General features: G+C 39.5%; 3 protein-coding genes across 6 annotated transcripts in view; 2 read left to right on the forward strand and 1 right to left on the reverse strand.

The window, feature by feature from the left end:
- The first annotated feature begins 1,192 nt into the window (after nucleotides 1-1,192).
- ssr1 (signal sequence receptor, alpha) lies at nucleotides 1,193-8,395 on the forward strand. Of its 2 annotated transcripts, XM_053634745.1 has the most exons (9): nucleotides 1,193-1,350; nucleotides 3,213-3,340; nucleotides 3,442-3,541; nucleotides 3,716-3,978; nucleotides 4,410-4,486; nucleotides 4,753-4,831; nucleotides 6,190-6,283; nucleotides 6,596-6,610; nucleotides 7,050-8,395. In XM_053634745.1, the coding sequence occupies exons 1-9, from the start codon at nucleotides 1,281-1,283 to the stop codon at nucleotides 7,115-7,117; spliced, it is 894 nt and encodes a 297-aa protein (XP_053490720.1). In that variant the 5' UTR covers nucleotides 1,193-1,280; the 3' UTR covers nucleotides 7,118-8,395. The 2 variants fall into 2 exon arrangements, with proteins under 2 accessions (XP_053490720.1, XP_053490728.1); XM_053634753.1 differs by lacking the exon at nucleotides 6,596-6,610.
- Nucleotides 8,396-10,710: 2,315 nt separating this feature from the next.
- On the forward strand, nucleotides 10,711-17,511 carry twsg1b (twisted gastrulation BMP signaling modulator 1b). 2 transcript variants are annotated; one of them, XM_053634793.1, is made up of 5 exons: nucleotides 10,711-11,038; nucleotides 11,820-11,978; nucleotides 14,552-14,651; nucleotides 14,910-15,173; nucleotides 16,256-17,511. In XM_053634793.1, the coding sequence occupies exons 2-5, from the start codon at nucleotides 11,832-11,834 to the stop codon at nucleotides 16,435-16,437; spliced, it is 693 nt and encodes a 230-aa protein (XP_053490768.1). In that variant the 5' UTR covers nucleotides 10,711-11,038; nucleotides 11,820-11,831; the 3' UTR covers nucleotides 16,438-17,511. The 2 variants fall into 2 exon arrangements, with proteins under 2 accessions (XP_053490768.1, XP_053490759.1); XM_053634784.1 differs by having other exon boundaries at nucleotides 10,714-11,038; nucleotides 11,827-11,978.
- A 1,096-nt stretch (nucleotides 17,512-18,607) lies between these two features.
- ppp4r1 (protein phosphatase 4, regulatory subunit 1) overlaps nucleotides 18,608-25,578 on the reverse strand; it is an 18,999-nt gene continuing 12,028 nt past the window's right edge. For both annotated transcript variants that reach the window (XM_053634772.1, XM_053634763.1), the window contains exons 12-20: nucleotides 24,015-24,157; nucleotides 23,768-23,860; nucleotides 23,308-23,493; nucleotides 21,618-21,779; nucleotides 21,324-21,424; nucleotides 21,093-21,213; nucleotides 20,797-20,925; nucleotides 20,044-20,185; nucleotides 18,608-19,733 (exon numbers count right to left, since the gene is read on the reverse strand). In XM_053634772.1, coding sequence (XP_053490747.1) covers nucleotides 19,570-19,733; nucleotides 20,044-20,185; nucleotides 20,797-20,925; nucleotides 21,093-21,213; nucleotides 21,324-21,424; nucleotides 21,618-21,779; nucleotides 23,308-23,493; nucleotides 23,768-23,860; nucleotides 24,015-24,157 — 1,241 coding nt within the window. In that variant the 3' untranslated portion in view covers nucleotides 18,608-19,569. The remainder of the gene's footprint in view (nucleotides 19,734-20,043; nucleotides 20,186-20,796; nucleotides 20,926-21,092; nucleotides 21,214-21,323; nucleotides 21,425-21,617; nucleotides 21,780-23,307; nucleotides 23,494-23,767; nucleotides 23,861-24,014; nucleotides 24,158-25,578) is intronic.

Raw genomic sequence — 25,578 nt, forward strand, 5'->3', positions numbered from 1 at the left:
TCGTTATTTGAGTTACCATAGACTTCCTGTCAGCTAGAACCAGTCTGGCCATTCTCCTCTGACCTCTTTCATCAACAAAGCCGTTTCCAGCTGCAGAAATGGATGGTTTGTATTTTGTTTGAAGGTTTTCACACAATTCTATGTAAACTCTAGAGAGTGCTGTGGATAAAAATTCCAGGAGATCAGCAGTTACCAGCCTGTCTGGCACCAACAATCACTCCCAGCCATGAAAAGTGGTTTTGTGTGTCTTTTCTAGATGTATTCAAGCTTGGTGCGCATGATGGCTTAGTGGTTATCATGTTAGCCTCACACCTCCAGGGTTGAGGGTTTGATTCCCACCGCTGCCCTGTGTGTGTGGAGTTTGCATATTTTCCCCTTGCTGCGGGGGTTTCCTCCGGGTACTTTGGTTTCCTTCCTCCGTCCAAAGACATACATGGAAGGCTGAGTGGTATGTCCAAAGTGTCCATAATGTGTGAATGTGTATGTGATTGTGCCCTGCAATGGACTGGCACCTTGTCCAAGGTGCCACCTTGTGCCTCATGCCTCCTGGGACAGACTCCAGGTTCTCCGCGACCCAGTAGGATAAGTGGTAAAGAAAAGGGATGGATGGATGTATTCAAGCTTGGTCATTTCAAATATTATTTTCTATCTCAGTTGTCCAAATTCAGTATGACTTGTGAACAGTATGACTTGTGAACAGTACATCCATTGATAAGTAGTGAGTAGAAAACAAACAGGTTATATCATTAAAAAACAGGTTTTTTATTATGATCTTATTTCTGTGCTTTTTATTTGTTTATTAATTAATACATGAAGATGAAAACAGTTACATAAGCATTGCAAACAAATTATTTACAATTACAAAAACAACAACAATATGTAAATAGAACATAACACATCTTACAACACATTGACATGACAGGGACACAGAAACTACAGTTATACAGATTTTACAGCACAGGGAAAGCATCTAAATACGTGGACTTTCTTTAAAATTTTCTTCATCATATTAAGGCATCTTAGTTTTTTTTATTCTTTATAAAATGAAGAGATTTAAAAAGTAAGTTTAATTCCATTTTAAGGTGTGGGAAGGATGGAATGACATTTGCAAAGGTCTGTTTATCTTATTTCTGTGCTAATCTGGCCTCCTTGTTATTTTTCGACGTCATAAACCGTCATGCAGGTCATTCTCACACTGCGCATGCGCAGAAGATCTGCTTCCTTGGTTAGCAGCAGTTACAGAGAGCACGCGCGTGTATTTGCTCTTTCAACTCGCCAAAATGCTCAAGTTCCTTCCAAAATTATTACTCTTGCTGTTGCTGGCGTTCCCGGCGACCATTTTTATGAAAGGTAAGCTGTCTGGAGAAACGTAAAGCAGTTGATTTGGATCGTTTTGATGACTAGCCTGCCTGGGTTCCTCGGTTAGCTTTAACTCAGTAGGCCGGCTCGTGCACGTTGACTTTTCTCCAAATGTAGCATGTAGTAGTATAAAAGCTTCGCGTTTTATTTACACGCGCAGTATTATGAACTTTCTATGAGTAGTACGTGGGAAGGATTTTCCCCCACATAACCCTCTTCATCATCTCAGTGAAGCTAAATAGCTAGCTCGCTCCACTGAGCTCTAGCGCGTCTTGACTGACGTGTCCTTAACGGCTCGTGCTGGTTTACATTGCAGCATCACGAGCCGTGTTTGCAGAAGCAGCCTGTTAAGAAGGGCTTATGGGGAAGTAGGCATGCATGCATGCGTTATTACTTCAACATTATATTAGTAGCTACAAGGAATCTCTAACAGGGAGATATTTTAGTTAATCGGGCATCAAGCTGCTAGCTTCGCAACATGATAAATCTGAAAAGAAAAGAGTGACCACGAATGAAGCTTTTTGTGTGAAACTTTACATAATGCTTAGTAAGTTCGTCTATAGGCTTAGATCCTGCCTCTTTATTCATTCAGACGTGTGTGTGTGTGTGTGTGTGTGTGTGTGTTAGTCGAGTGACCGCAACCTCTCTGGAGGAGAAGAATCAATCAATGGTCATGATGACCTGAAATATCTGTTTTCCCCCTGTGTTTCACTTGGAAATGTGTCAGACTGATTAGGAGCAGTGTTGCATGCTGCACTGATACCAACATATTTACAGATTAGATCAAATATTACAATTATTCATAAGATTCACATGAAGAGACCACAGCTGAAAGCAGTGCACTGTGGAACTGTAAGGATTTATATCTCAGCCCCAGAATTGTGGCTCAGTATTGATTAATTTATCTTTATCGAAGAGAAATAACAGGAGATTGTGCTGTGTAATTACAAAACATTGTGCAGCGTTGTACACTGCTCCTGCCGGATATTGCTCAGCTCTGCCGTCTATCCTCAGTGCTTTAGGGGACATCTCATCATGATTGGGCAACACAAGGAGTATGCCAACATTACCTAAAAAAAACAAAGAACATTTTGAATGTGTAGGCCTGTTTTTCAACTTTCTAAGACGATTGCCTAACAGACAGATTAATACTGTTCCCATTAGGGCTGAGGAATCAGGTACAGTAAGGTGCAAAAGTCCTAGGCATCCTATATATCATCCTATATATATTTAGTTCATTCTTTATCATTATCGAGTCAGTACAAAAACATTTTAGATTTCCAAACAGTAGTTTTCCAGCACAATATTAGATGTTACAGAAAAGTGTTTGTCAGTAAAGACAGCAGCATATTACGTAAGAGACACTTTTCAGACAAAAACACAATGAAGACTGCTGGGGTTTGCTGCAAAAATAAGAATCAAGGGGGACAGTCAAAGTCTCCAGAAGAACCGTGTCTGGTTCTGCAAGATGCTCAATAAAACTTACAGCTCACTTCCTTATAAAACTGCACTAATTGTGCCTGAGACTACTTTTTTAATTTAAGCAAAGGATCATCAAACCAAATATGGACTTTGTTTCAGTTATTACTGTTCTTTATAGTGTATGTATATATTTTTTAATGTGCAAGCATTGAATTTCATTATTTTTGAAGGCGTCTTTGCTATACGGCGTTTCTTTGCACGGTACTGTATGTGTAAGTAGAACCTCTCTTTCTTGGATCAAAGATTTCCAAGACCTTTTCAGTGGTGAACTCCAACTCCTTCTTTGTCCAAACACATCTGACACAGTACACTATTGACACTAGGAGAAGGTTGAGAAAATGAATGGGTTTTATATTCTTTATCCCTTTCAGGCACATTAGTAGCTGCGCAAGATGTTACAGAAGAAGAAGAGGCAGCTGATGAAGATGCTACTGATGACGTGATTGCTGAAGATGAGGATGACGAAGCAGAGGTGGAAGATGATGAAAACACAGAATTGGTAAGAGTGTAGGATGGTAACTTGATTGTAGGCTTGCTTATTTATTTATTTTTTTTCATATGCACCAAAGAAATCTAATCATTGTGATTGATCTGCGTCAGACTGAAGAAAAAGATGAAGAGGAAGAAGACGAAGCTCTGGCAGGAGAGATGAAGCCTTCCCCTAATGCCGATACGACTATTCTGTTTGTTAAAGGAGAAGGTAGCTTCACCGCAAAAATTACCTGCATTAACATTGTAGTTCCTCGTTTGAACACACATTTTGTGGGTTGTCTAGAATTTTTTTTTTTTATTTCTATCGCTACTCATCTTGGTTACAAAGTTTTGCAATCAGTTAGATCATTTTCTTACATGTTTACCCCTGGTTTTATTCTAGACTTTCCAGCCAACAACATTGTGAAATTCCTGCTGGGATTCACAAATAAAGGCAGTGAAAATTTTGTGATCGAGTCTCTGGACGCTTCTTTCCGCTACCCTCAAGACTTTCAGTTTTACATCCAGAATTTCACTGCTCTGCAGCTGGGCACAGTGGTGCCTCCACAGCGCCAGGCCACGTTTGAGTACTCCTTCATCCCAGCTGAGCCCATGGGCGGTCGCCCCTTCGGCCTGGTCATAAACCTCAACTACAAAGACAGCAATGTGAGTGTGACACCGTGGAGACTTGTGACACTGCAGCAAAGATGTAGACCAACGATGGACATTATATAAATAACCATCTGCGGTGGTCACAGTATTGGGCAGGCTTACCTTGGGAACACAGTGGTGCTTGTGGCAAGGGGAAAAGTTTAGTTCATGATTATTCAGATTACTTCTCAGGGTGATTTATAATTGTATATAAAGTGAGGCACAATTCACCCTAGACTCCTCTTAATCATAACTCTGTATATATCTTCCGAAGCATATAGGATATTATCAAGTCAATGTGTATGATAGATTTGTTTTCTTAAATGAAATGTAATCTTTTTAAAAATAAATAAATAAATGTTTCTTAATGTTTTTGTATGGTGTAAAAGAAATCGAAGAGACCGTTTAACTCCAGGTTTTTTTGTTTTGTTTGTTTTTTATAACAGGGCAACATTTTCCAGGATGCAGTGTTTAACCAGACAGTCACCGTCACTGAGAGAGAGGATGGCCTGGATGGAGAGACGTGAGTGAATTTTGAAAAACATCCCGTTTATAAGTAGGAGTAATTAATTCCTGCTTTTAGCTTGGTTGGCCATCATGTTTTTTTTTATACTGTTTTCAGTGTTGTTTTTTTTTTCTTTTCTTTTTCCTTTCTCTTTTCTTTCTCTCTGTGCCCCCCCCCCCCCCCCCACACACACAATGTAGTGATGTACCCCCCTCATTTTTTTTTCTTCCTTCTCCCCCTCCATAAGCATGTTGAATAACTGCTAGCTTGTTCTCTTCCCATAGGATCTTCATGTACGTGTTTCTCTCTGGCCTTGGGCTTCTGGTGGTTGTTGGCCTGCATCAGCTCCTGGAATCTAGGAAGGTAAAAGTCCAGTCATGGAACATATGAAGTATGATGTGTATGGTTTGACTTGGGTTTTGACCTCAGTGAAGATGTTTTAGCCCTGAGCAAAGCAGGTCAAGTAGATCTTTATTACTATAACAGCCATATACAATGTGCAAGTACCCAGTGAGATGAAACATTTCTCCTGGACCCAGTATAAATACCCCAATCACAAGCACAGGGTAAGGTATAAGGTAGTACAGCTACAGAAGACACTGGGGGATGAGAGAAATGTCGAGGGCTGCTTCGAGAGTTTGTCAGGTCCTGATCACACCTGGTATTAACAGCCGCCTCGAGTGATCTGATCACAAGTGAACAACTGCAACGCATATCCGTTTACATCTCCAGTGATGACTTGTGATCGGATTTCAAACATTGTTTCCTCTGGAGGAAAGGTGTCGCTCTCATTTATGATGTCAGTCTCCCACTGCATTTATTTTCAGGCAGAAATGTCTCATGAATCTACTAACGAAACATGAAATAAATGAATGAGACGATGAAAGAAGCTATGAAAAGCAGCTGCTTTTATCTCTGTGGTTATAGCGTTGCTGTTATCTCTTAGCCTAGTAGTGGAGAACTCTACCATTCCTTCAGTCTCTCAATGATTTCATGTAGTGATGCACCGAAAGGAAACTTCTGGGCCGAAACCTAAAATTCAGGATGCGCTTGGCCCATTTAAAAAAAAAAAAAAAAAAAAATTTGTATAATTGTGTTGATCTTAGACGTTTTAATTCATTTCATGAATTTAATGAATCTGAATTGAAAAACTACAAACAAATAAAAGCCACACTTGTGTGAAATGAACACACCAAAACAAAAACTAGATTAAATTTTATTCTTCATTCAGTTCTGTAACAATCAAATTTAACAATTTTTTTTTTATCCAGTTATCCAAATAATGTAACGTGAACTATTATGCAAAACAGCAGTCAAGTAATGAACTTAACAGCTCTAGGTGAGCATCCTGCAAATACAAAAAGTTTGTGTAGCATCTTTAATCATTTTAATGAAAACAACAGCAAAACACAGAAAGGCAGAGGGCCTCTTTTGTCAATGTTGTTTTGCTGTACTCTGCATATTGAACGGGAAGTTGTGTTTTCAGGCGGTGTATCAAACCTGTCGTGGAAAAGTGCTTGAGCACCGTACCCATTCTTGAAATTTCTGCTGAACAAACACTGCAGATGGCAAATTTGATGTCCTTATCAGAAACTTTGAAGTATTTCCAAACCACTGACACGATCACCCTTTGCCGGGTGGCACCGTGATAACCATCAGCGAGATCGAGAGTGAAATGAAATTGCACTTAACAGCACTTGAATGCTTGTATGTCTCTGCAGAGGAGGAGACCTGTGGCCAAGGTGGAGATGGGGACCTCCAACCATAATGATGTAGACATGAGCTGGATCCCTCAGGAGACACTCAATCAGATCAGTAGGTTCTGTTTTAATGTTTGTAGTTTCTTAATAGATTTTTAAAAATGTGCTCAAATAGCCTATTTTTAAACTTCATTTGGTTGAATTGTTGATCTGAATGGATTTTTTTCTCCTTATTTCTTATGTAAAAAAATCTTTCTTTTTTTCATTGACACATTTTGACCCATCTTTGAGTCTCAATAACTGTTCTGACACAAACACTGGCTTTGCTGTATTTTCCTCTTTTGTCTGGCATGGACTTGGCTGGTGGTGCTCTTGCTTACTTTGTGGATCACTCATTCTGTCTCTTTCTTTCCTCTTGCGTCTTCAGTGCAGAGTCGGAGAGGTGAGATTTCCTTTTACTTCTCAGAAACGTGGTAGTATAGCAGAGTAGCAGAGATAATGTGTCTCTCTCTTTTTTTTTTTTTTCTTCTTTTTTTTTCTCCCCTCTTTCATCCTATTGAAACTTTCCCCATTAAATGCTCCAATGCAAAAAGAGGTACATGTTGGGCAACAGAATACCAATCTTCTAATGAGGGTTGTTATTGTTTTTTTTTTTTTTTTTTTACATCTCTGGGAGATGAATGTTCTTTATTCTGTTCAACCCATTTGAACCCATGGTGAAGAGTAACGTTGAGGGGACACTATTAGTACTGTAAATGAACTAATGCAGCTACAGAAATTCTATTTATTGAACTGTACAGTAGTTAGGTGGTCAAAAAGAATGATTATAAAGCTAAAGGAAGGTGACTTTTGGAAATAACTTTATTTGTATCTCCCTCCAGATAAGGCTTCCCCCAGAAGGTCACCCCGTAAGAGGACGCAGAAGCGCTCTGCTGGATCAGATGAGTGAAGAGGGAGTGTAGCTTTGTGGCCCTTGGCTGTATGGTGCATGCTACTGAGCACAGTTTGACCATCATACAACAATGCCTATGGACTGGTCAATACACACATACATCTTTACCAGTATGGTCACAATTAATAAAAAAAAAAAAAGATATCACAAATAAGCCAAAAAAGAAAGTTTGACAACAATGAAAAGCTACTCCAGCCACTGTAATAGTGTAATTATTTTTCTTTTTTCTCATTTTGCTTTTTTTTGGGAGGAGATTAGTCTTTTTTGACATTTTGCTTTTTAATCTATGGATAAGAGGCATAATTACGTGAGTTTTGTTTCTCGAAAGCCATGCCTGTTGTAATTTTTTTTTCTTTCTTGGCACTGATTGTCTTCATGCACACGTGTATGCTTAGCTGGGTCTTCCTCACTAATTCGGTCACTTGTTGCTCGCCAATACAAGTGTGCGTTTGCCACGTTTTTAAAGTGCACTGTTTTTTTGGGCTATTTTATTCTGCCATTTTGGTTTTTGGAGGATTTCTGACTGAATGACAGCCAGTTGTAATAATGGACTCCTTAGCTCCCAGATTGTGCCTATTTTTCTGATTCTCTGTTGTCTTTTCACCTCTCAGAATGTTCTCAGACTCAGTTTTACAAGCGTGTGTTCAGGATTTTAAATCCCCACATATGATTTCAGAGAGCACTGATAGTACATACTGGGTAGTGCTTGGGAACAAGGAGGCTGTAGAGTAATTTATTTCTTGTTGGGTCTGTTTGGTTTTTTTTTCTTTCTTCCCTCTCTATAATGTCTTGTGGCATGAATTTGGATGCCCATAATTAATATTGTGTGCTTTAAAAGCATAGTACACTACTGTATGCAAATAGGCCCTTATAGTTCCTGTGGGCTTTGCCATCCCATGGTATATCAGCAATCTTTAGACATGTACATGCTTTTTAATAGGTGTGTGATTTATTGACCGATAACTTTCTTATTGGTGTTTTTAAGGTTGACAAATACCTTTTTGAGAATCATTTACATGTAGAAATGTAAGAGTGACCCAATTGAGGCATAAGTTGAAACCAGACAGTTCACGGGGTATATCAATTTAGTCATTGCTTTCTCCCCGTGGGACTTTTAGATCTGCTCTACTTTGCAAAGACTAAAAAAATTGTTCCCATTTTTTATTGAAAAATTGGTGCAATTAAAGACTGCCCATGCAAGTATTAATGATTTAAAAAATATTAAGATTGTGGGTTCATATGGAAAAGTACAAAATAAAGCTGGACATAAATGTGTTCATGTTTCTTCCCGACCCCCCCCCGATCTATTCCTGTCCTTAATCCTCCTGAAAGGTCAGCCATACAGGGTGTGTTTACATGCTACTCTTCCCGCTGGCTCGCTCGCACTGAATAAACACGATCAATCGTGAAACCTTATAAACATCTAAACATCCAGCAACAACACTCATGGTTTTTGTGATGTTGGTTGGAAATGACTTAGGCAAAACATCTGTTTCTTCCCTGACAAGTCCAGGTGTTTGGAAGCTGTTGTGTTGTTTATAAACTGTTCAACAGATTGAACAGAGTCAGTGAAGGTTGTGGCAACTGGAATCTGATACATTTGCCTTAGTGACTCAACACAAATGAACTTGAAGAACTTTCAAAACCTGTATAAAAAAATAAATAAAAATACATGCATACAGTAATTTAAAATTCTGTAAAATAAGCCCGTTCAACAGGTCACAATAGAAGCACAAAGTGATTTCTTTATAACGTTTAAAATCTCCTGCAAGACAACAAGATAATCAAAAACAGCATATATTCACCACCTGCTTTATTAGGTAACGTACACCTGCATATACAGGTGCATCTCAAAAAATTTGAATATCGTGGAAAAGTTCATTTTTTTCTGTAATTTAATTCAAAAAGTGGACCTTTCATATATTCTAGATTCATTACACATAAAGTGAAATATTTCAAGCCTTTTTTGTTTAATCTTGATTACGGCTTACTGCTCATGGAAATCAAAAAGCTGCATTGATGCAGGAATTCGTGCAAAAGGATTAAAGCCCCGACCAAGTGTTGAGTGCATAAATTAACATACTTTTCAGAAGGTCGACATTTCTGTATTATAAATTCTTCATCTTAATATTTTGCAATACTGGATTTTTTTTTAAAGGCTTGAAATATTTCACTTTATGTGTAATGAATTTAGAATATATGAAAGTTCCACTTTTTGAATTAAATTACAGAAAAAAAAGAACTTTTCCATGATATGAAATTTTTTTGAGATGCACATGTAAATGTACATGCAGTTATGTCCTCAGAACTTCAGTTAATGTTTACATCAAACATCAGAATGAAGAAAAATTGTGACCTCTGTGACTTTGATCATGAATGGTGATACCAGAAGGGCTGGATTGAGTATTTCATAAACTGCAGATCTCCTGGGAATTTCACACACAACAGTCTCCAGAGATTACACAGAATTGTGCAAAAAACATCGAGTGAGTGACAGGTCAGTGAGTGACAGGTCAGTGAGTGGAAACGCCTTGTTGATAAGAGAAGTCAGAGGAAGATGGCCAGATTGGGTTGAGCTGCCAGGAAGGATATAGTAACTCAAATAATCACTCTTCACAACCGTCATGAGCGAAAAAGCATCTCAGCATGCACAAAGCATTGAACCTTGAGGTGGACGGGCTACAACAGCAGAAGACTACAACAGGGTCCACTCCTGTCAGCAAAGAACAAGAATCTGAGGCTATGGTGGACACAGGCTAACCCAGACTGGACAGAATGTTTTGTGCATTCTTGTATACATCATGCCACTCTGTTTTGTATGCTCTCAATGTAAAATAATATAAATATAGGCTATAGATTTATTTACATTTATTCATTTAGCAGAGGTTTTTATCCAAAGTGATATTTCCTTACAAACGAGGAAACACAAGCAAAGCGATATATCAAGCGGAGAACAATACAAGTAGTGCTACCATACAAGATCTTTAAATTGAGTTCTAGAGAAGCAGAGTGCACAGAGTAGAGGTGTAAGAGCCAGAGTACGTGCAGAATGCTTTTTTGTTTTTTTTTTTAAATATAAGGAGGGGAGGACCAAGTTAGGGGTTAGTTAGGTGTTCACGGTATAGGTGGGTCTTTAGCCACTTTTTATAGATGGTGACAGATTCTGCTGTCCGGATTGAGTTTGGAAGTTCATTCCACCATTGAAGGACAGTCAGTTTAAAGATTCTGGAAAGGCACCTCGTGCCTGGCTGAGTAGGCACGACCAGGCGTCGGTCGTAATATATTGCACTTAATACACATAATGTATTAAGTAATATATTACAAATCTATAGTGGCACAGCAGATAGCATTGGCACCTCACAGCTCCAAGATCACTGGTGTGTGTGTGTGGTGCGTTTTCCTCTGGGGTCTCCCACCTCCAAAAAAATATGCCTGTACCATAGGTGAATTGGCTATGGTATATTGCCTGTGGATGGAAATGTGTGTATGAATGGTCCCTGCCTTGGCCTGGCATTCCTACCTCACCTAGTGTTCCCAAGACAGGTTGCCGGATCCACCACAACCATGAACCGAAAAAAAGCGGCTGCAGGAAATGAATTAAATAGTAACCAATCAAATTCAAAAGTTCTTTTAAACATCTTTTGCTCTACACTTACAGTTCTGTACAGTGGAAGCCTGTATTATGTGTGTATAAGCAGGAGGGCTGGGCTTCTGGACCTCTGTTCTCACCTGTATTTGAGATGTTAAGAGGTGTCTGTCTCTTTAAGGCGTCTATCTGCTGCTTCGTGTTAGAGGAAAAGCACGCCATCGCCACGGAACATGCCTTAATTATACCAGGGGGAAAAAGTTAAAGTAAACAAGAGGATAGATAACGGTTTATACCTTAACGGACTCCTACACAAGTTTTGCAGTGACACGGTAAGTTTGAGTCACTCATTCGTTGTGGTGGTGTTTTTTTTTTTTTGCTATATAGTTTAAACTGTAACGAACAAGGGGAGTTTCTTTTCCTTTTTTTAAACTTCTTTTGTGCTCTACAAATGATGGCAGGCTGTTACTGTTCAGTGTCGGTTTTACTTTAAGCTACTTAAGGGGAGGAAAACAAAACGCTTTTTTTCCTTTTTTTTTTTTAAAGGAAGCACAGCATTGTGTTGGACAAACAGAATATTATAAACGAGTAGACTACATTTAATCTCTGTAGTAGTCTGAATTCTCCTCAAACACGAGAAATGCATTAGTGAAATTAGATTAGTCTGTAATATCTTGGGTTTGGAAGTCCAGGTGATGAAAGACACGGATTATTTAACTGTTAAACTATAGCGTATTGTTTTAGAAAAGTAAACGTTATTACTGGGAGTAAAAACTTCCCCGACCTAACTATAGGGCTGAATCCCAAACGGCTGCTCATTCGCTTTGTAAGTGCACTATGTAACGATTGCTTCCACACCCATTGGAGTGTACTTGATGGCCCATAGGAAGCCATTTAGGGTTTGTCCTTTAGCTCATTGATTACCTGGCCTTACAGCTTTGATGTTGCCGCCCATTTTAACACAACAATGGCGCGCGAGGAAAGTGTGGAAAGTGCAGCCCGTTGCTTGTGCGCGCGCGCGCGCTCGCCTCCATGTTTGTGGATTGTTGCTATTGGCTCTGCGGTTTTTCTCCCTGAAGAAACTGACTGTATACTTGTTGTGGTTCCTGTGAGGATGCAGTTGGGATGAGTTTTGCTCGCGGCGGGATGCAGTCGATCTGGACACACTCAACACTGCTTGCGGCGCTTCTTGTGTTTTTGTCTGGACTTTCCTTTTCTACTGCTTGCAATAAAGCCTTGTGTGCCAGTGACGTCAGCAAGTGTCTAATACAGGTAAGGAGGTCTTTCTCTCTCTCTCTCTCTCTCTCTCTCTCTCTCTCTCTCTCTTTCCGTCTTTCTCTCTACCTCTTTTTAATACAAATGCCTGCATTCATTCAGTATTGGTCCTGTACTTTATATTGCACTAGTAGTACGCTGTATGGCCAAAAGTCTGTGGACACCTGACGATCACACCCATATGTGTATTTTTAAGTCCTCCCTTTGCTATTAAAATAACCTCCACTTTTCTAGGAAGGCTTTCCCCTAGATTTTGGAGCATGACACTGGAGATTTGTTCATTCAGCCACAAGAGCAGGTCAGATGCTGATGTTGGTGAGAAGGTTTGGGGCATGATCAGCGTTCAATTTCATCCAAAAAGTTTGAGGTCAGGTGTCTGTGCAGGACACTCGAGTTCTTCCACACCAACCTTGGCAAACTAGCTCACTATATTGTCATGCTGGAACAGGTTTGGGCCTCTCAGTTCCAGTAAAAGGAAATTTTAATGCTACACACAGTTGTGCGTCCAACTTTGTGGTAACGCTTTGTGGAAGAACCGGCCACATACGGGTGTGCTGCTCACGTGTCCACAAACTTTTGGCTGTATATGTGAATATTGCACGGGTATATTGCGCTATAGTCAGGGGCGGACTTGGTGCGGGCCACCGGGCTTGAACCCTGTATTTACACCATGACAAGAATCTACAAATGCTCCAACCAGGAAAAAAAAACAGCAAGTAGTCACTTAGCAGAGAGGCAACATCATCAACCCTTATGGATAGAAACTGAACTACAGGTTTTAAACAGAGAGAGACATATGCGATGGGAAAGCTTAAAGTCACAAGACAAGAATACAAATGTGAGCAAGTATTTATTCTGTGTGTGTGCACGTGTGCCCGCCCAGATTAGAAAGAAAAAGAAAAGAGAATACCATGACAAAAAAAGTAACCACAAAGGAGTTTCAGAAAGTGCGAAAGTGTCCAAATTGAGAGTCATATGTTCTAGAGAATATAATTTGGTGCAATATAATCAACTATTCACAACATATTGAAACAAAAAAAAAATCACAAACCTTTTAGAAAAAGTTAGTTTCCAAACTAATGGGTATATTATAATCTAAAGAAAGCGTGTAATGTTGTCCAACTTGTTTTGGAGCATTGTTTGCCTTCCAGAAATTGATATAATAGCAATTTTAATACAGTAATTATAACCTGGTGTATTGCAGAAGTGCTTTTTGTTTATGTTCTTCGTGAAATTACTGCCTTTCAATATATTTCATACTGCTGTCACTCCTTGGATTTTGACCTGGACAGTCCTCTGATCCACTTCACCAGCACATTTTCTGATGTACCTATTTACTGCACTACACATGCTGCGACCATTCTTTTTGTATTCGTCATATTGACACACATTTATTTACCCTTTCGCACATTAGATTCTTTCTTACTTGCATATCTTCCTACTGTAGCATTTTAATTTTCCTCATAACTTATTAGCATCACTGACATGCAATTATCTTGTATGTGGTTTTAGGGTTGTGGTTGATCAGACTATGTGGTCTTAAGTGCAGGCTAGGGGAACAGGCCTACGATGCATTTTTACATTTTTTTTCTTATGTCGTTTAATATGGTATGTCCCCATTAGTTGTCCAAGAGTAAAATCTTACTGTGTCAAATGACAAATTGGCTGCTTGCTCCCACCGCAGACCTTCAAGGGGGGAACCATTTCCTTTCCTTAATTCCTTTCTTCATTTTTTGATGTCTGTTCAAAGTCTGTGCAGTTGAGGAATCTGTACGCACAAAATTGTTTTAGATGTGAAATAGATCTATTAGATCTATTAGATCTAAATAGATCTATAGTATGAAGAATACAGCCGTTATGATCCAGGTTCTGCATTGCCTGTGATGAGGATTAGGTGCTGCTTTTTGCACATCTGGAATGTGGCCTCTGCTCTCGGACTCTCCTGCTGTTTTGGCAGCCTGAGGTTGCACAGTGTGGTCTAGAAAACCGCACCATACTTGCACTCTATCAGAGACATGCATTTCACTAGTAAAATAACTACACTTACACTCAGTATTTTTTAAAACACCCACGTTTTAATAAATATCGACTAACATAAACTTGGTTTTCTTAAAACCTATCAAGCTGTAAAGGTATAGCTAAACCAAAGATCATTTAATTCCTTTGAAAAGCAGGTTTCTGTAAAGTCGCTGCAAATTTAGACTTTTTTCTTGTGAAGTGTGGAAGTTGTTTAACTCGTTAAGTTGACTGAAGGTTTTCAGTGTATTTATACAAGGTGTTTGAAAGTAAAGTTATCGTTCATATTTGTCCGAAGTGTGTGAATCACATCAGAATTTATATGTATGTATGTATGTATGTATGTCTATGCATTGTGTTGTCTTTTATCTTAAAACGAGCCATATGACACAGCTTTCTTTCTGTTCATCACTACTGCATATAGCTTGTGTAATTAAATGGAGGTTTGAAATCGTGCTTGTTGCTGTTTGAGCTTTTCTGGTTTCACTCGCGTTACTCTTTCTTTTGATCGTAGGTTCTTATAGTTTGCAAGCAGCTAAATTGATGTTTTTCAGGAGCTGTGCCAATGCAGGCCATCGGATGGGAACTGTTCATGCTGTAAGGAGTGTATGCTGTGTCTGGGCACGCTGTGGGAGGAGTGCTGTGATTGTGTGGGTGAGTGTAAATGTTTCACGTTTAACTGTGGAATTGAAATTGACAACAATATGACGACATGGATTCCTTGTATTTCTTTAACTTGCTGTCCAATACTTTTCTTCTCTCTGTATATAGTGAACTTGATGGATGCATGATGTGCAGTGTCCTTCCTGTAGATTGAATAGTTCCTGAATGCTGTTCATAGTCTTCTGTTTTCCTGTATAAGGATCTGTGTTTTGATAACAGCTGTGTTTAATTTATCGAACTCCGTCTCAGGCATGTGCAACCCGAGGAACTACAGTGACACACCAGCCACCTCTAAGAGCACAGTGGAGGATCTCTACAGGCCCATTCCCTCCCTGTTCAGAGCACTCACTGAGGGCGAAGCCCCCATCAACATGATGGTGGTCTCCTTTCCTGTGGCAGAAGAACTGTCTTACCATGAGAGCCTGGTCTCCTTCTTGGAGACCATGGAAGATCAGCATCAGAACATCTCATTGCCTGGCAACAGCATTCATTCTAGTTATGATAACACTCAAGGTAAGGTACCACCATTAAATCTGATGTTACCCAGTAATACACATATAATTTTTTTTGTATTTATTCTGTATAAATTGAAAGTGTAATTTAAACAAGTTGATTTTAATCTAGAGTACTAAGTTTAAATCGAAACTTTCCTATTTTCAACGTTCAAGGTGTAGTTTATAATGCGTGAGTATTTCTAGATCTGTAATAAGCATATAATTTTTGATTAGCAGGATTCACTGCATAGCAATAGTGCCAGTTTCTTCATTTCCAACTCTGTTTACAGTTTTTCTGTCCCCATCCCCCTGTGTAGAATGGAAGTTTACCATTTACCCCTAGCGTGAAATGTCCCCTTGATTCCAGGCCTCATATTTATATGCTCTAATAGCTTTGGAGTGTGCTGCTTTACTGATTTTAATTTATTGTGAAGCCAATCTCTTTGCAGTGAACTTGCAACGCCATCTTTGCTGTCTGACTACTTAATCCGACTACCAGCAGAGAGGAGGTGTTGTTCAGGAGGAAATTACAGCTAATGTTTAGAAAAAAAAAATCTCATGTAACTCTTCTTACCAGAGTAGACACTGAGAGTGTTTATTTATTTATTTTTAACAGCCTACTAGGGTTAAATGTTAATATTTTATTGTGGCAGTTTTATACGGTGTCTTGGTATCAAAAAAAGTTTTAGTTGTGCTGTACAGTTTATCTCTGTACCAATGTATTTGTGAAGTGTGAATTTTTTGCTCACTAGCAGCTAAACACAGAGTGATACACTACACACAGAAACCTGACTAATGTCCTGACTAATCTTATAACAGACTTGCAGTGATTAAAATAATTTAACTGTTCATACTGATTGAAAATGTCGATTAACTGAAACGCCAGTGTACTGCAAGAAACAGTTAGGGATTGAACACGCAGTGGTACTTGTGTATATAAAAGTGTGATGTGATCTTTTTTTTTTTTTTTTTTTTTTTTGCGTTTTTCCTGAAACTGAATGCAGCTACATTTTTTTTTAGAAAAAATGTCGATTAGGAACATGAGCTGCTCACCATGTTAAAAGTTCCTTCTTCTCATAATCTTACTCTCCATCCCTCTAGAAAACATGTGCACAGTAGTGTACTTTGATGACTGTGTTTCGATTCGTCAGTGTAAGCAGTACTGCGAGTCAATGGGGGGCTCGAAGTACCGCTGGTTTCACAACGCATGCTGCGAGTGTATCGGGCCCGAGTGTATCGACTACGGCAGCAGAGCGGTGAAGTGCATGAACTGTCTCTTCTGAACCACTAGCCTTTTGAGTGTTGTGGATGCTCACACTCCTGCCACAAGAGGGCACAATAACAGGACCATAGGCTCAGGAGACACTGGCCTGGGATTAGTAAAAAGAGGTGACAGTCATGTAAATTACAAGCCCTTTTGATTTTGCTCTTTGTATTAACCTTTTACACTTTGTTTTATAGGTTTCTAGAAAAAAAAAGGATTCTGTCTTGTAGTTTTCTCAAAAGTAAATCATTGCATATGCAGTCACTCTTTAAATGTTCTCTACCAAATCAATGTTTTTTTAAAGTACCAACTTTATTCATGTTCAATAATTAAACCTATTTGTCAAATCTTTGACAGATATCAAGGTACTAATATGGGAGGGAAAAGTCCCTGTAATATTGCAGGTAGTCATACAATAGCACACTGCATGTTGAAACATGCATGCTGCAGATGCAGTGAAGGTAATAGTGAAGGTTGGTTGAGATATTCTTAGTTGTAATTCCTCTACACCTCAGATGAAGGGACTGGAGCCATCTACATTAAGCCATTTCTTAGTTGTTTCTGCTTTTACAACGCAGATATGAAGAAAACAGAAGACATGTCCTTTAGATCAGCACTCTGGTTAAGCCCTGTGACTATTGACTCAGAGTTTGTATGTGTGAGACATGTATCTGGGGAAAGATTACAGCTTTAGGACTCATTTTATTTGTTATATCCTAATGAGCAGTATAGATGTTTCAGTTCTGTTACTTTAAGGTACTTTATGCATATTGACCAAGGTTGTTATTCCTAAAAAAACCTGCATGTTTTGTTTTGCAGTATTCCTCATTAAAAAAAAAACAACAAAACAAGAACCACCCTTTGGTTCTGGTTATGCTTCTGGAGTAATATGGTGAAGTTTTAAAACTGATGTAAAACAGCGTTCATTTTGAAACATGCTCAACACACCGTTGTTTGCTTGTGTCTGAGATCTGTTTCATTAGTAAGTCCAACTGCAAACCTTACTAAAGAATCGTTATAAGCCAAGCTGGCATTATTGGATTTGTAGAGACATAGTTAAACATCTACACACTATTAAAATGAGTATTTTTGATCCAGTTGTTTCATGTGCATTTCAATGGCTGATCTGACTCCTGCTTCAATGCCAGTGTTTCGGTCTTCCATGTATGGATGCATTCAGTAGGCAAGTGCACTAATCAGTCCAACCCATCTTCCCCTGAATAGAGGCGAAGAGGGGAGATGAGCACTTTCACATCAGCTTTGTATGATTGAGTATGAATTCTGGGTCAGATAGCAGATGGTTGGGCCTGTGTGGAGGGTGACGGGGTTACTGAATACTCCTCCCTCTGATACACATTTAAATCAGTACAAAGGAGTCTTTCTCTCCTGGGAAGAGATTGAGACGCAACTAGTGCAGTCACATGACCACTCAGTCTTGGCACTGGAACCAGCTAGGAGCTTCACATGGCATCATCCTGATGCTCTGATTGCCAGCCAGCTTAGAAAGGCTTATGAGTCAGGATGATCACTTTACCTGCCTTGCAAATCACCATTAGGTCAGCGTAAGTTAACAAATGGACTTTTTTTACACCACTAATTAAGGGTTATTGTTTGCGTTGTGATGAACCCTTATCGAGTTTAAACATAAGAGAATGTTTTCCACTGTGGTCAGGTTAATAACGGGAAAGAACACAAAATCAACACAGTGGTACCCACATGTTAGAACAGTGAACTAATATCAAGTTAACGATAGGAACAGTAGATGAACCAGATGATGATGGAACCTCCTTACTGGCTCTGAAAATAAATGAATTAAACAGAGGATACACTTAAAAGGCTTAAGTGTAAATATTCATATTAGCGCTGATGTCTAAACATATACAACCTCCTATATTACCCAAACTTTCACAACACATAACTGAATTATAACAGATAAGGGTTACTGCCCTCTACAGTATACACACCACACAATTTATTTTTGTGTACACTACAGGTTGACTTGGCAGTTATGTTGATCCAGTTTCAGCATTAATGATCGTGGGATGGTTCTCTTCACCAAACGATGAACAAATGGCATTGGGCGATACAATTTCATTAACTAAAATGAAAGACATCTTTTTGAAGTTTTTGATCCCTATTCTCAATGCTGCAGAAAACCAACAACGGTGAAACAAATAAACCAGACTAAGTGCAACTGCATCTGAACCTTTATTCTGGACAGGTTAGGAGAACATATAACAATTCTATTCATGATCACTGATCAAAATAAGGGGGGGAGAAAACAACTGAAGGATATGTACAGTACATGTGATGCATGGATCATAGTGAAGCACTTTTATTTTCATGTTAAAATACCCCAGAGTAAATGTGCAACAACCACACTGATTCAATATTGAATTTCTACATACTCTGCAAAAAATGGACCGCTTGTGATTTTGGTTTAAAAATACAATAGTTCCTTTTCGATAGGACCTAGGGATCCCTCTATCCCAAAGGAAGAGAATGTCCTCAGGCACAACAAAGTGCTGCGCTAGACTTTAAAACAATATCGGCTCAAGCCCTCGAGAAGAAAAACTTGTCCGGCTTCAAACGATGGCTCCCAGGATACGGCGTGTAGAAAGGCTGAGACCTTATAACTCGCTCCATGTTGAATATATCTGCAGCATATGAGTCACTCACACAGTACAGTATCAAAATGGAAAATGAGATAAAATAAGGGAAATACTTGTCGCTACAGTCTTTCCTGCTAATGTGGTTGTGTGAAACAGAGTTCCTGCTATGTTGAAGAGGAAAAAAAAAAAACAATGAGAGAGCGCATCAAGAGTCCATCAATAAGAACGAAGGAATAGCAGGTCCCTGGATCTGAGATATGCTGACTTTTTTTTTAAAACTGTAGTTTGTTGATGTTTTGACTCCAGATATTCAAGTATTCTCTGGTTTTAAGGAAGACACTTGTAAGGCTTCTGTGGCAACAAAAAAAAAAAAAAAAAAAAAATCACAAAACCTCTTTGTTGTAGTGAGTTGCTCTAAGGGAAGGACAGTTGGTTGAAGCGACTCCCCAAGCAAATATTTCTCAGTTCTTGTGCCCACGGTAGAGGCCAGCCCAAGCCCGTATACCATTACCCAAGCTAGGGGTGTTGTGTGTGCGTGCTCAGTAGGTGGAGGAAGTGGTGCTCATGGCATCCTCGTTAATGCGTGTGCTTCCTGGGTGTATGCTGGCAAAGTATTTGACATCCTTGTCCATGTCCATCTGCAGAGCTACCAGTGTCTGCTCCAGGGCCTCCTGGTGCGAGTTGGCCGAGTGTAGGAAATATTCTACAGGAGGCAACACAGAAACATTAAAGCCTCCCTCGAGCATCACAAGCTGTGTAACATTTAAGAGGAAACACTGCTGGATTGCAAGTAAAGGGGCTTTGTCAGATTACTACATCTCCTTAGAATTTCATTTTCATTTAGACCAACCAAAACTTTTATATATGTGCCCAATACAACAACCATTAGTATATTTAATTCCAGATATACACAAATATGTCTGCTCTCAGCAAGCCGTTTTAATTTCACAATCTTGTGCTCACATACACCCCCCCTCCCCAAGAAACAAGTCAGTCAATAGGCTGGCACTGACCTCGCTCCATCAGGCTCTGGCGCAGGGTTTTGGCCAGCAGCACACGAACGTTGGGCACAGGGTCAGATGCCAGCTGCAGCAGAGGAGCCAGCAGGTGCTCGGAGAACTGATCCAATGACACACAGTCCTCCTCTATAGCCAGCTAGAGATAGACAGTGTGTGTGTATTAAAGAAAATAAGAGGGGGGAAATACACACAAATGCACACAGCAAGGCAGAGAGAAACCAGGAGAGAAGGAACACACTTTGGTGGATGCACTATTTTCAAGAATATCCCCCGTAAACAGCAGCTCCAACACACTGAGCCGTGAGCAGGTGGCAGCCAGGAAATGCTACACTTCCTTTACAACACTGGCCATAATAGAGAGGGGTACTGACCAGATGGCAACAGTGCTCTAGACTTAACCACCTTTATGCAGTCGGTTTTCAGAGTGCGCAATTTAACGATGTGTATCTTAAAGTGTGCATTCGAAATACAATTAAAACAGAAAAAAACACAACTTAAATGGTGGCCCTTATTCACAAAAAAAACTTTTTTTTTCTTTAGAAAAAAGAGAGTCGTCTTTTTTTTTTTTTTGCATGTTGCTTTACACTGTGATGAATCTACCACTGCGTCTGTTATACTGCCAATACAGCATCACCCAGAGAACTGAATGCTTTCAATGCAATGAGGTAGAAAGCACTTTAAACACTGCACTAGCTGAATGAACTACTCATGGGCTTCAACGGTAGCATTTTGATTGGCTGTCCTTACCTGACAAACAAAAGCAAACGCTTGGCGTCCAGACCATTTTGGAGAGTGGCAGAATTTATCCACTAACTCGCCAAGAAAGTCCACCAACAGCGCTGGACATGTGGAAAGTTTCCTGATAATCTCACTGACCTAAACAGAGAAAGACACAATTAAGACTTAATTAACAAGCCTCACCATACAGAAAGGACAAATCAGGAGAGCAATCAACACAGAATGCTACATAATCATCTACACAACAGAGGGGCTAAGAAAGCCTGTGACCCCTCAACAAAGCTTGTGTGTATGGCTATGCATACCAGTCTGTAGGAAGTCCACCGCACAGAGGAGACTCTGTCTATACAGAGGCAGAATGCCAGCGGCCTCAGATAATCATACACGTCCTGCCCGCTATACAGCTCCAACAGCAGGACCAACTGCCTGGTAGACAAAAGCCCCACAAAAACACAATAAGCTGTAAAAGAAAATGGCCAAGACGTTTAAAAGAATAGGAAACAGTTGCTTATGAAGATCACATTAGGTGGTCATACTCTGCAAGCTCTGATCTGAATCTCCAGTTGCGACTATTGTCTGTGACCAGGAACTCCTGCAACTGGTAGAGGTACTTCCTCCTTGTATCCTGATGCAGCAACTAAAAAGAGGAAAACAACAGAAGAGTGTCAATTTAAAATCTATTTTCTACGTGCAGTTTAACGGCAAATATACAGAAGTGAAACAGAAGCGAGATAGTGAAGCACAGAAAACTGAACATGAGAAGAATGTAGTAGAACATAGAACCTAATAGTGCAAACTCTCCCAGGAAATAAAAAAATAAAATCACAAACCTTGAGGAAGTCATAGAGGTGTCGAAGGACTCCTATGCGCACCTCGTCCAGGTCCTTAAGAAAGCCGTTGAAGATGGGCACCAGGTCTTCAGCTGTCAGCTGATCGCCCAAAATCAGGGCTAATTCATGGATGGAGAAAGCCAGTGTCCGCCGTACCTTCCACTGCAACGGGTCAAGGGGTGGGGGGAGGAGGAGGAGCATTAATGCTTGAGACTAAAGGCACTTTTCCGCTGCACGGTAGGGCTCGACTCGGCTTGCTTTACTGAGCTTGCTTTTCCACTGCGGTTTACTGACACCTCAACGTGGGTGCCATCTTCCACTCGCCTTCACGCAGGAATAATGTTGTATTATCGAAGCCCTGTACAAATACACGTTCAGGCCGTATTCCCAACGCCTTTCCTGTTCACTGAACACGGACCCTATTAAGGATGTAAAATAACGGCACTCTAAAACCTACGTAGTGCTCGATGTGACCGAGTTAGATTCAGACGTGACAAGAGTGACTTCCATAAACGCCTGCTTGGAAATCGGTAACAAGCGAGATGTAAAAATCTAAGACAGAAACCTTTGTAGTAATTTTATCTGTAGTGTGAGAAATTACACATAATTTTTTATTGATAGAAAATTACCGTACGCAAAGAATGTCTTAAATGACACATTTATTCAGGCACAATACAGATCCACTCATTAAGGAGAATCCATACTCCATCAGTGCACAGCTCATATTTAGTTTCAGCTCGGCTTGCTTGGAACATCAACCGAGGTGGTACTAAAAAAAAAACGTACCAGGTACTATCCACAGTGGAAAGCCCCCCCAAAATGAGCAGAGTCGGGTCTTACCATTACACTTATTACTTAAGTATAACTATATCATGCAACTTTAACACAGCAGCTATTCTGAAATGTTTAAAAACATCTCAAAACGACTAAATAACTGTTCTCCATCTTGCAGAAGAGTTGCATCACTTCCTGAAGTGAAAAGACAGCATTCTATAGTCCCATAAAGAAGATAGGTGCAGCTAAGAGCATGAAGCAGTATCTCCATAAATTCTCAGCAGTGTTTCTCAATCATTGATTACCACTGCCCTGCACACAATAGGGTTTTTTTTCCCGTCTCTTGGCTCAAGTGACTCAACTTCTTAACGAGACTGAACTAGGTTAAAGTGGGTGAGGGGTTAGAGTAGTAATTTTTTTTTAGTAATATGATAAATAAGTAAAAGTAGAGTAGTACTTTTAAACACTGGGCCTGGAGTACCAAAACATTAGGGTACTTCACCCAGGGCCTGAAAAATACTAAAAAAATGAAAAATACCACTCCAAAGTAAGCCAGCAAAGTAGTAAAATGAACAAGACTATGCATGCCTAGCTTTGCCAGACTGCCCAGCATTTTAGTGTTAATGATACAAGATGTTTATATCCCCTACCTGTATTTGGCCAGATCTCTTCTGCTGGATATTCATCTCTATTTTGTTTTACTTCCTTCCTAAAAGCCCAAGTATCAGACTGACAGTGACTAAGACCTACTATCCAACCCTAGTGCGGGACGCAGGAATAAAATCATAGATAACTACAGGCTCGGGGGGAAAAAGGGACAGAAAAAGCAAAATGCTGACAGAAGCACCGGCATTCTACAGAAGTGAAGTAAGGGTGTGGTAGAAAGGTTATATTCTGAGGTGCAGTCTTACAACACCTGCATATCAGAGGCTAGGGTCTCGAAGGTATCTCTGAGGCAATGCCAGTTCTGGCGGCCCAGCGTGAGCGCCACACCGGGCAGGCTGTACGCACAATGCTTAGCAATCTCCATATCCACCGTCTGGGCCCGGGACGGGTCAGTCATAGACAGGTACTGATCCAACAGCGCCTGAGGGACTACATCCTACAGCATACCACAGAAACAAACAAAAAAAGAAGCATGTTTAAACGGGCATGTGACGTTTTTTTCCCCCTCTTCACAATAATAAGCAGCACAGCTTGAGAACATGCGCACACAAGAATGCTATGTAACAAGTTCTGACAATATCTTTGGAAACAAATAAAGGTTCCTAATTGATTATAAACATGCTAAACATACTGAAATTATATGCTTGTCAACACAGCAAGAGACAAAAATAAAATAAATAAATAAATAAAATGGCGTAAATGTATTTTACCTGTTGCTTGGATTTTTTCTCGTCTTCCGGACTGCTGCTATCACTTAACTCCGAATCATCAGCATGACTCACCGGTAGGGTGGATTCTCGGCTCTGAAACACAAAAGCCTTACGTTTAGAGATGTATGACTCATGGCAATCAGCTGTATCTAATATAGGAGTGTATGCAAACAGAGTATGAGTAATCAAAGAAAATCATTTAAACCAAAAAAAAAAACCTGATTATGGACTATAAACGTCTGCATACCTCTACGTCAGAAGAGTCAACGAGAGGGACGTGGCAAGAGCTGAAAGGGTTATCATGAGCCTGCCGAGGTTCCAGGAATGCCTCCTCAACATGAGTGTCCAACGACGTGGCTCTCAGAGCAGCAGTCAACACGTCCACTTGTGCTGTTAGACACAAATAAAATGATGCACAAAAGGTTAGGAGTGCTTTATTTCATTGCTCACAGTGTCAAAATGCATTAAAAAAAAACCATTTACGTCACAAAAAAATGTACTAATCCATGTGAACCCTATACTTATGGAATGCTGTTCCAACTGCATTTAAGGAATGGCTTGAATAAAGTACGTTTATATGGTACGAGGAGTTTAAATAGACTGATTACAGAAAACCAATGAATGAAAGTTACAGCCTGTCATGCATGCTTGTCGGATGACACTGTAAACAGGTCTGAACATGAGCTTGCTATGAGTACACAGAAAGCCATGATTAACACGCACCTGCTTGTCACGTCACACACAGGTACGCACTGCACCTTGTATTGAGCAAAACTGCCTTTTCATCCTCTGACAAACATCTGCACAGTGCAGAACAGTGTGACACGGTAAGAAGCCAATGATATATTTACAAATTTCGTTGCTTTACAAGCTTTACACCATGCCTTCACAAAAATAAATAAATAATCAATCCAATCAAGTTTGAATTTCAATTCAAGGAGTTTGGCTTAAAGCAGAGCTTCTCAAACTTCTGTAAGTAAAGACCCTCCCCCCGCCCAAGTGGCACATTTACAGCATTTACAGAATACACTACCAGTCAAAAGTTTGGAGACACTTGACTAAAATGTCTCTCATGATCTTAAAAACCTTTTGATCTGAAGGTGTATGATTAAATGTTTGAAATCGGTGTTATAGACAAAAATATAATTGTGCCAAAATATTCATTTCTTTCATTAGAAAACTAACATTTTATTTAATTTTTTTTTTAATGGATGACTTGGAATGAAATATTCAGAAAAGCAGACAATAAGTGTCCAAAGTAGTCGGGAACTCCTTTAATAACGTTTAAAAAGCATCTCAGGGAGATTCCTCAAGAAATTGGTTGAGAAAATGCCAAGAATACATTTCTGGAAATTCTAGGCAAAAAGGGTGTCTACCTTGAAGATGCTAAAATATTAAATTATTTTGATTTATTTTGGATTTTTTATCACAACATAATTCCCATAGTTCCACTTGTTATTCCAGAGTTTTGACTTTATTATTCTAAAATGTGGAAAATAAAAATAAAGAATGAGTGTGTCTAAACTTTTGATTGTTAGTGTATACCAAATTTCATTTTCAGTTCATTACATAAATAAATAAATAAATAAATAAATAAATAAACAATCCAATCAAGTTGTGAATTTCAATTCACAGAGTTTAAAGCAATAAGACATTCAGACTTTGAGGTAATGAGACCTTAAGAAAAAAAACTTCTAAAGCTCATTGTCTTTCTACAACTTTTCCTGATAGATAATATTACGTCCCCTTTCAGGTGCTAATTTACTAACATGGTGGGGAGAAAAACCCCACCATAGTCTGGTGGAAACTAC

This window comes from Ictalurus furcatus, chromosome 1 (assembly GCF_023375685.1).
Source record: "Ictalurus furcatus strain D&B chromosome 1, Billie_1.0, whole genome shotgun sequence".
Lineage (NCBI taxonomy): Eukaryota > Metazoa > Chordata > Actinopteri > Siluriformes > Ictaluridae > Ictalurus > Ictalurus furcatus.

Coding starts and splice junctions, on each gene's coding strand:
- ssr1 (XM_053634745.1), top strand. CDS start 1,281: ATGCTCAAGTTCCTTCCAAAATTATTACTCTTGCTGTTGCTGGCGTTC. Junction 3,542..3,715: donor TCTGTTTGTTAAAGGAGAAG/GTAGCTTCACCG, acceptor GTTTTATTCTAG/ACTTTCCAGCCAACAACATT. Junction 3,979..4,409: donor TCAACTACAAAGACAGCAAT/GTGAGTGTGACA, acceptor TTTTTATAACAG/GGCAACATTTTCCAGGATGC.
- twsg1b (XM_053634793.1), top strand. CDS start 11,832: ATGAGTTTTGCTCGCGGCGGGATGCAGTCGATCTGGACACACTCAACA. Junction 14,652..14,909: donor GGAGTGCTGTGATTGTGTGG/GTGAGTGTAAAT, acceptor ACTCCGTCTCAG/GCATGTGCAACCCGAGGAAC. Junction 15,174..16,255: donor TAGTTATGATAACACTCAAG/GTAAGGTACCAC, acceptor CCATCCCTCTAG/AAAACATGTGCACAGTAGTG.